At 46.6% G+C, this 9,925-nt stretch overlaps 1 protein-coding gene across 1 annotated transcript; it reads right to left on the bottom strand.

Annotated features, from left to right (window-relative positions):
• taf3 (TAF3 RNA polymerase II, TATA box binding protein (TBP)-associated facto) lies at positions 1 to 6,469 on the bottom strand. The gene is made up of 7 exons (XM_031869651.1): positions 6,121 to 6,469; positions 5,437 to 5,679; positions 3,132 to 4,945; positions 2,972 to 3,054; positions 2,312 to 2,582; positions 1,947 to 2,053; positions 1 to 887 (listed from the first exon to the last, which is right to left on the bottom strand). Exons 1-7 carry the CDS (start codon positions 6,284 to 6,286, stop codon positions 773 to 775), a joined length of 2,799 nt encoding a protein of 932 aa, XP_031725511.1. The 5' UTR covers positions 6,287 to 6,469; the 3' UTR covers positions 1 to 772.
• Positions 6,470 to 9,925: the final 3,456 nt, after the last annotated feature.

The following is a 9,925-nucleotide window of genomic DNA, read 5'->3' as shown; positions in this document are numbered from 1 at the left end:
TTTGGATGGTAGTGACATTTACGTCTTAAAGTCTGCGAGTACACAGACCGTTCATCTTTAATATTGAAATTACATTACAAGCACAGCTACAGTATTAACTCCAGGACATATCCATATGAAGAAAAAATAAAAATACAAACTTTAAATTTAAAAAATGTACAGAAATTACAGGAAATCATTAGAGTTAAAAACCAATCATCTGAAAATGGATTTAACAAGTCAGAATCCTAAGAACAAAATGCACTTGGCTTGGAAGTTGGTATTGACACATTTATACACACCTGATGCCATCCTCGTTATATACATGACATTTCAATGGTACTGCAGAAGACTGGGGAAAGGTTTGACTTGGTGGTCACTGCCTGTGTGGCAACACAAAGGAAACAGAAATAAGGACAATGAATGTTAGTCGTTCTCCGGTTCTCTGCTTTGTTGAGCTCTCGTCTCAGACCGATGGTCTCGGCCTCCTCATACGAACATAATCGTCATGCTCGCCTGCGACTGGACATCCAAAGCAACAAGCAAACGTTTTACAGGTGAAACGGGAAAGAGCCCACACGAGAACTAAGGCTGGATATGTGCTGGTTAAAGCCTTTTTTCCTTATCAACTCACAATGCAATGGCTGACATCCTTTAAAAAATTCATCAGATGTTAGTACCAGCCACAATTTGAAACTTTCCTTTGTATTTTTATTTTACAGCAGTGCCACGAGTGTTCAGTGATGGCTTTCAAGTCCAAAAAAAGTCCAAAATATGTGCTTCTTGCATAGTCTCAATGCACTTTGTGTTTCCTTTTCTTGTGTTTTTTGTCCTTCTTCCTGCTGGAACATTTAACACAGAACCACTGCTGGTCCTCGGGGGGGGCGGTAAGCATCCCAACACAAGGCCTGAGCAGAGGAGGGAGAAGAGGGTTCAGGCAGGTGAAAAGATCTACAAAGTCATAGAACAGCATATGGCTTTATCCCAAATCGTCGTTGAGTTCGGTAGGACACTTTCTTCAGTTCCAGATATGTAAAGTTAACTAAATGATTACTGTCAAATAAGCTTAATACTTAACTGAAGCACCAACTGTCAATCAATGTCTGAAGAGCCTGTGAAGTTGCCCCGTCAGGAGAAAGCTAACGAACACTGCTATAGGGACGCTTCATGCATTATACTGAAACCAACTAATTCTGTTCATTCTGATAACCACAGTTTTAAGTGTGAGAGTTCAACCCGGACAGCTTTGGCAAATGAGAGTCCAGAGCTGGTACATTTAGATCTATCATTTGGAAGCGTTATGGTTTTACCAGTAGGACACAATGACACGGCACAAAGCGGTGTGGCTCGGTGACATCGTGTCTCTGGAAACTTAAAACAAGCTAAACTGTTGTAACACCAACACTTCATGTTTACAGGGCTTCACTGTAATGTTCCTGCTGTTATCCAGGAATTATCCACTGCCCTGCTCAGACTGTCTTACTACTGATGGACCTCCAGGACTACAGAGAGTTAATGAGTAACACTAAGTGAATGAGCACAACATGAAACAACTGCATTTATAGCTGTGCTGCTGGCTCTAATGTTTACTATACATAGCATGCGGTTATCTTTTATTTAATTACCTTTTTCCATCTAATTTACATTTGCACATTTGAGTCTTTTTAATGAGAATAATCAATTTATGACATCTTCACATTTGTTTATTTATAGTTTTCCTTCTCCATGAACCTTGGAAGTAGGTGAAGTTCTACAATAAAGCCCCACTCTGCTTTTACTTTTTTTTCTTACCAACCGACCAATGAGCCAAATTATATTGCTCTACTGAAAATACAGATGTTGATATCTGTCCGATACGGACTCAAATAGCTGGATCAACTTGTAGAGTATGCTTAACTACGATCTTGTAGAAAACACACACCGTGATACAACACGCCAGAGAAGAAAAAGGGGAATAAGTCTCTCACCAATGATACCAGTCATCACAGTCATCACATCCTATCATGGGACTGCCATCATCGGGTTTGTTGCATCCAGGACAAATCCAGATCTGGTTCCCCCATTCATCTCGGATCTAAGTAAGATTCATTTCACAGAAAGCATTAGCAACACACTGCTCAATGACAAAACAGCTGTTACGCAAACAACGGATTAGTGAAAATAAAGAGACAACAGTTAAAACAGTTAGTTTGTTTAATCTTAGGTGTAAGTTCCTGTTCACCTAGACTCAAGAAAACCTCTCAAAAGATGAAGCACACTGTCCTTTGTATGCTCTTTATAAAGAGTGTTATCACATGCACTAATTATGAATAAATAAAGGAAGAGCACTCACCACGTAGGTGCTGACGGTCTCGGTTACGACGCTGCGGACCGGAGTTTTGAAGGATGCGGCGGGAGAGAGCAGCGGGGCGGAGGGGAGCAGCGATGACGGGGCAGGAGCTGGAGGAAGCGGAGAGGGAGGCGGAGGCAGAATGGGCAAGACTGGGCAGAGCACCGGGGGTGGGGGGGGAGTCCGAGGGCGGTTCCCAGGTCCAGACTTGGCAGCGGGGATCTTGGGTGCTGACGTCTTGGGCTCTGAGTTTGGAACCACCTTGCTAATAACACTGGTGATGGACGGAGACAAATACTAGTTAACACAAAGAGGAGACTTTTCCATCTCTATGTGAGCTTCATGATGTAAAGAATGTCAACAATGTGTTTCAATATATAATTGTTTCAACTGAAAAACATTTTTATTTAAATCAGGAACTTTATCATCCCCCCAAAAAAGAGTAAATAAGACTATGAATCTGAGGAATCTTAATGCAGAGCTTTTAATGCTGCTATAATGATAATCATACTAATAAAAAAATATATATAGCACTCGCAGTATGTGACACGATAATACTGCTCCAGAAACAAACATCTTTAAGTTTGGTTTTGAATATAGAAAGAAAAAGAAACCCTCATGTGACGTGTGTAATACCACCAGAAACATTCATTCAGTGCTTACATCTTGTCCTGGCCGGCTCCCACCCTGAGCGTCAGTCTGGGGATGACTGGAGACGGTAGAGGTGCTGGAGTGTCTACTTTCACCTAAGGAAACAGGAAGGACAGGTTATATATAAGTAACACTCTAACGCAGATACTTAATACCAAACAAAAAGAGTTACCTTCTCCAATCGAATTCTCTCTTTTTCCTTCTCTTTCTCCTTTTCTCGTTTTTCCCTCTCCTTTTCTTTCCTCTTCTCTTCTTTCTCCCTCTCCTTTTCTTTGGCCTTTTCTCGCTCCTTATCCTTCTCCTTGTCTTTCTTTTTCTTCTTCTCCTTCTTGTCCTTCTTCTTGTCCTTCTCCTTGCTCTTTACATCCTTATCCTGGAGGATCGGGGCCAGAGAAGGAAGCATGGAGGGGATGCGCAGGCAGGCAGAGGGGCTGAACAGTGGCGGCATTTCACTGAGCGCAAAGGGGGCCAACGCAGATTGTTTCTGCCGGTCGTCCTTGCTCCTGTCTTTACCTTTGTCCCTCTTATCTTTGTCCTTTTTACTTTTTTCTTTATCTTTCTTTTTGTGTTTCTCCTTCTCCTTCTTAGGGCCATCTCCATCTCTGGTTTTTATCTTGATGGAGCCCTCGGGCAGAGTAAAGTCTCGCATGAGGAAGTGCTCGTCGTCCTTCACTCCAAAATCCTTCCAGGGCATCTTGCCCTCCTTGGAAAAGTCCTTGTTTTTATCCCTGTTCTTATCCTTGCTCTTCTCTTTCAGCTTGCCCTTATCCTTTTCCCGGTCCTTGTCTTTCGGCTTGTCTTTCTCCTTCCTCTTCATTTTAGTTTTCAGTTCCTTCTTCAGCTTTTTCTTGACATCTAACGATGGCACGATCTTGTTCTTCTCCTCAAACACCTTGAGTAAAGGTTCAGGAGTAGGTGGCGAGGCCGATCCTGAGGAGACGTAGTCTCCCAGGTGTGGCGGGGGAGCGGATGGACCCCCCTGGTTGACTTTTCGGATCACCTCATTGATTGAATCATCCATAGTCCAATTTCCTAGGCCTGCGTGTGCCTGTAGGTGAAGTGGTGTTGACGTGTCTTTTACTGAGATCCCAATCGAGAGCTTGGGTGTAGACGGCTCCATGATGGTCAGCCTCCGGGGGCTGGAGAAGCCATTGCTATCCGAATCAGAACCCGAGGAGAAAGCAAACGGATCAGGCTCCCTCTCAGCACACGCTCTGGCAATCACAGCATCAATGGATTCATCGATGGCTGTGTTATCAGGCTCTAGTCTCTTGAAGGGGCCCTCGGCTAACTCCCTGTCTTCTATATTTTGACGCATGTGGATGTTCTCTTTGCCCATCCTCTCATTCAGCGCGCACAGCGGGAGCTTGAGCATACTGTCCGTCTTGCTCTGGGGTTGGGATGCTTTGGCTGAACCCACCTTTGGGCTCTTCGGGCTTTTAGGACTCTTCGTCCTCCCTGGAGATTTCTTCTTTTCCTTAGACTGTTTGGGAGAATGGATGGGACTACCACCCACCGGAACAGGAATGACCCCTTTAGGGGACTTAGTCCGTTGTCTGCCAGGGGATGAGACCTTGGACTTTCTTCCTGGAGTGGTGAGGCCCTTTTGATCAGAGTGTTTTGGGACCACCGGCTGCGGTCTGAAGGAAGGCAGGGCTCCAGAAGGTGTTTCAGGTGACAGGGGGTCGAGGCTATCATGAGAAGGCAGCATGCCTGGGGGAACACGTTGAGGGTTGAGAGAGGTGAGGGGCTCCCTGGGCTCCACCCCCCATTCCGGGCTGAGGCCAGGGTACATGCGCGGTCTCTTGGAGGTAGGCATCATGCCCATAGCTGCATCAGGACTGTCCAGGTGCCTCTTCAGTGGGTGGTTCTCATCGTTGACCGTCTCATCCTCATCTATTTCCTCCTCATCCTCCTCCAGTGCCACCTGCATAGCTTCGGCAGAAGTGCCCATGTCAGCAAGGACCTCCTCCTCCTCCTCCTCTTCTAGTGAGGAAAAAAGACAAGAAGTTGAGAACTGTTTTCAATAAATCTCCAAGCATTCTTTACAATCACAACACCTCTTTGAACACTTATACAGGATATTATGGTGGCCCATCAAAACTGAGGTTCCCCGACCCAAAGATATGGTTTCATATCCTCAGTTGCCAGTTTATTGGGTAAGCCGAGATAAAACAATCTATAACGCTCACAATATTTTGATTTTGTTGAAACTATATAGAGCGATGTTTTTGAAAATACAAAATCAACAAAACAAAGATTATAACCATCATGAACATATAGATAAATTGCAGTTTTAGCTATACAGGCAATATATTCTAACTGTATTCCCACTACAGGAATGTGAGTATACTATGTATATTATATTCTATAAATTGTGGATTAGTTGAAACATGTCGACCAAAAAATTAACTTTCCACCGATGGAAACCACTGAATACACTCAGAGATGTCCATGTAGTCACTATATGCACCGACCTTCTTGCAGGGAGACCAGGGGTGGCATGTGATCTGGAATGTAATCCTTCCTTTCCTCTGCATCTCGGGCTCCAGGCTGGGGAAACTGCAGGACGTTGTTTTTGCTGACAGGGAAAAGCGGAGTTTGTTGGGCGAAGGCCACCGGCTCCAGGTTGTGGACGTAGTCCTCCAGTTCACTCAGGCTCACCCCCAGGAGTCTGAAGGCCTGGCTGACATCATCCAGCACTGGATCCGTTCTTCCATCTGAAACGCAGCATCACAACAAGTCCTTTAAACCTTGACGCGCATACTGTACAAGCCTCATAACTACTAAATTATACTGTTAGGGTTGCTAACGTTTGCTTGTGATTGTGCTGCACACACAAGGATGTATGCCGATTGATTCCACTTGAAGCTAGAAGTAATGTTCAACAGGTCCCAGATGCATGAAGTGAATATGTTTACAATAAACAGTGCTGAGTTATCTAAGCTAACGCATCGACTAACACAGTGTTGTGACCACAGCTGGAAGGCATCAGAGCCACAATAACAACAACCCATGGAAGCTACCTAGCCATGTACTTTTTTGACACATCAACCTTTGCTAGGGGGCGCCAGCTTCAGACAGTTAACAACAACGTGATCGACTACTTCCAAGTGTAAGGGTTAAAAAAAGTAATCGGGATACTTAAACGAAGCACTCACAGAGCTCGGAGTACCGATGGCAGACCCTGGCCAACTGCTGGATGTACCGATGCAGCACATCGGACAGCTGATCGCACGCAGTGAGCTGAATCGCATCCCAGCCCAGAGCCTGGCAGATCTGCGCCACCGAAACACGCAGCAGCGAGCGGGCATAGCTCTCGCACATCTCGCTGACTTCGTTACGGTATAAATCCCGGTCAGTTCCTCTTCAAAAACATGGTCCCGGCCTTCATGTTTCACGGAAACCCCTCGGGGGCTTGAGAAAACCCGCTACCGCGGTTAATTTTGGACATCTACTTCAGTAAATATATTGGCGCTTTCGCCAGAGTCGCCATCTTGATTCCATCGATAGACCCATCCCCAAAATCCAGATTGCACATGCGCACAAATCGGCGAATCCCTACACAGCTCTGCTGTGTTCGAGCGGATCATCAACCGCTGAAGATGCGCAGCAGCTCCGTTTTGACGACTTAGTAGCGTTAGTTCAAATAAATATCTAGTTAATATATAACACCGAGTGCGGCAGTTAGTTGAGCCTTTTAATGTGTATTGTAGTCATGTCTAAGAGTGATTTGAGTTACCGGAGATTTGCTCGGGAATCGTTTTAAACCGTGTTTTTAACGTACAGCACACACCGATGACTAGTTCTGGTTTCCGCTTCACATCCGCTGTGTCACTCCACTAAAGTGGAGAAAATGCCGTCAACGGTTCCTGGTTCAGACTGACTAACTTTATTTATGTGGCGGCAATTAAGTTTAAACTGTTTAGTCATGGAAGTTGTGTAATTTTGTTACTCTTAATTAAAACATACGATCTATTTTTTGATAAAATCTTTGAATAAGAACGGCGAGAGAGTGGGTCCAATTTCATTTCCTGTTGAGTTTTAGAACATCAAGTAGGAAAGGACTTGGTAAACTGTTGAGCTTCTTGTATTTTTAATGGTTTTATTTAGCGTATCATGATGATTGCAGACGACTTCACTGTTTGATTGGTAGTTAACCTGCCTACTGCATGGTTCCTTGTAGAAGTTGAGTAGAGGAACATTCAGTATGTGTGTAAAATATATCTTAACGATTTGGGGAAATATGACGGATACCAAAAAAAGGACCTCTTTCTCATTTGTTTTCAATAACATCCCAAATCGTACTATTTTGGGTCAATTTTTAACTGTTTTATTTGGTTAGGATAAATACTGATCATCCGTTTGATCCACTTTAGTGTTCATTTTGACTACTTTGCATCCACTGTATATTTGTTTTAATGGTGCCTGTTATGGTGTGTATTGTTATTATTGTGGTTGTTACATTTAATTCTTAATTATAATGAGATCAGTCGTGTGTGTGAGTGAGTGTGCATCTCTGTGTCTGTCCACATTTAATTTAGCACACTGCTTCACCAAACTGCCCAATATTTTTGGGTGGTCATTTATGGCTTCATGCTCAAGGACCTCTCATGGTTTGAAGTGACTCATACTTCCTCAAAACACCTTTTATTGCATGTTTGATACTGCTGACTCCTCCCTAATTACTCTTCACATAGCTGTGCACTGTTCACACGTAAGGAACCCTTGCCAGCGTCTCTCACATCTCCAAAAACAGTTTGCAGCAAATTTCAAGTGTTATTTGGATAAACTGACTACAAATTGGGAATTCAAGCGGCTACCTTCTCTTATGAAAATATATTAAAACATAATAAAGTGACGTATTAATAGCTTTTAAACTGGCTGAAAATCTAAAGGCACCCAGATGCAATGCATTGTGGGGCAGTTGTGTATGCGAGTATACATCCGGGCATTTCTCATGTACACAAAACCCACATACTATGCAGTCTGAACGCAAAACATATTCAATTTTACATCATATTTGGTAAAAATAGTATGTTAGAATGCGCTTTTGAGCACAACCACAGAAGGAGGAAACAGTTTGCTCACTTTGTTTTTGGATATGTTAGGACGGTATGCAGCCCACGGACTTCAGTCACCTCGCCCGGACCAGGGAAACCGGGGCACCCTCCCGGAGCCAGACCCAGGAGAGGAGCTCGTCGGTGAGCGTCTGGTGGCCGGGCCTTCGCCCATGGGGCCCGGTCGGGCTCAGCCCGAATGAACAGCATGGAGCAGCCACCCTGTGGACCCACCACCCGCAGGGATAAGCATCAGGGTCGGGTGCAATGCAGACCGGGCGGCGGGTCAGGCGGGAGGCCTGGGCGAGCCGATCGCCGGCAGTATAGACTAGCTCTAGGGACGTGGAACGTCACCTCGCTAGCGGGGAAAGAGCCAGAGCTGGTGCAGGAGGTGGAGCGGTACCAGCTAGATACAGTTGGACTCACCTCCACACACAGCGCTGGCTCTGGAACCAAGCTCCTGGAGAGGGGTTGGACTTTGTCCTTTTCCGGAGTTGCCCAGGGTGAGAGGCGCCGGGCGGGAGTGGGGATACTCACGAGCCCCCAGCTGAGCGCTGCTGTGTTGGAGTTCTCCCCGGAGAACGAGAGGGTCGCCTCCATGCGCCTACGGGTTGCGGGGAGCAAGGCTCTGACTGGTTTGTGCTTATGCACCAAACAGCAGTTCAGAGTATCCGGCCTTCTTGGAGTCGGTGGGAAAGGGCGCCGCCTACTGACTCCATAGTTCTCCTGGGGGACTTCAACGCTCACGTGGGCAATGATGGAGAAACCTGGCGGGGGGTGATTGGGAGGAACGGCTTGCCCGATCTGAACCCGAATGGTGTTTTGTTATTGGACTTCTGTGCGTGCCATGGTTTGGCCATAACGAACACCATGTTCGAACATAAGGTGGCTCATAAGTGTACCTGGTACCAGAACACCTTAGGCCGGAGATCAATGATCGACTTTGTAATCGTATCATTTGATTTGCGGCCGTATGTCTTGGACACTCGGGTGAAGAGAGGAGCAGAGCTGTCAACTGATCACCACTTGGTGGTGAGTTGGATCAGATGGCAGGGGAATCGGTTGGAAAGACCCGGCAAGCCCAAACGTGTAGTGAGGGTGAACTGGGAACGTCTGGCGGAGGACCCTGTCCGGGAGGTCTTTAACTCCCACCTCCGGAAGAACTTCTCACACATCCCGAGGGAGGTTGGGGACATGGAATCCGAATGGACCATGTTCAAAGCCTCTATTGTGGACGCGGCCGCTAGGAGCTGTGGCCGGAAGGTCATCGGTGCCTGTCGTGGCGGCAACCCGAGAACCCGGTGGTGGACACCGGAGGTGAGGGAAGCCGTCAAGCTGAAGAAGGAGACCTTCAAGGCCTGGTTGGCCCAGGGGTCTCCCGAAGCAGCTGACAGGTACCGGCAGGCCAAAAGGGCTGCAGCTGCGGTGGTCGCGAATGCTAAAACTCGGGCATGGAAGGAGTTCGGGGGGTGGAGAACATCAGGTTCGGGGGTCTCGGAATCGCCTCTCTGCTGTTTGCAGATGATGTGGTCCTGTTAGCCTCCTTGGATCGTGACTAATTTCACTGGGGCGGTTTTTGCAGCCGAGTGTGAAGCGGCAGGGATGAGAGTTAGCACCTCCAAATCTGAGGCTATGATGCTCTGCCGGAAACCGGTGGATTGCTCCCTCCAGGTGGGGACGGAGTGCCTACCTCAAGCGAAGGAGTTCAAGTATCTCGGGGTCTTGTTCACGAGTGAGGGTAAGATGGAGCGGGAGATCGACAGACGGATCGGTGCGGCTGCAGCAGTAAAGCAGGCGCTGCACCGGACCGTCTTGGTGAAGAGGGAGCTGAGCCGGAAGGCAAAGCTCTCAATTTACCACTCGGTCTACGTTCCTACCCTCACCTATGGTCACGAACTCTGGGTCG

The sequence above is a fragment of the Anarrhichthys ocellatus genome, unplaced genomic scaffold (assembly GCF_004355925.1).
Source record: "Anarrhichthys ocellatus isolate YVR2014 unplaced genomic scaffold, GSC_Weel_1.0 scaffold2, whole genome shotgun sequence".
NCBI classification, from domain to species: domain Eukaryota; kingdom Metazoa; phylum Chordata; class Actinopteri; order Perciformes; family Anarhichadidae; genus Anarrhichthys; species Anarrhichthys ocellatus.
This window is presented reverse-complemented; position numbering and strand designations above follow the sequence as displayed.

Coding starts and splice junctions, on each gene's coding strand:
- taf3 (XM_031869651.1), bottom strand. CDS start 6,286: ATGTGCGAGAGCTATGCCCGCTCGCTGCTGCGTGTTTCGGTGGCGCAG. Junction 5,680..6,120: donor CCATCGGTACTCCGAGCTCT/GTGAGTGCTTCG, acceptor GCTGCGTTTCAG/ATGGAAGAACGGATCCAGTG. Junction 888..1,946: donor TGTGATGACTGGTATCATTG/GTGAGAGACTTA, acceptor TCCTCTGCTCAG/GCCTTGTGTTGGGATGCTTA.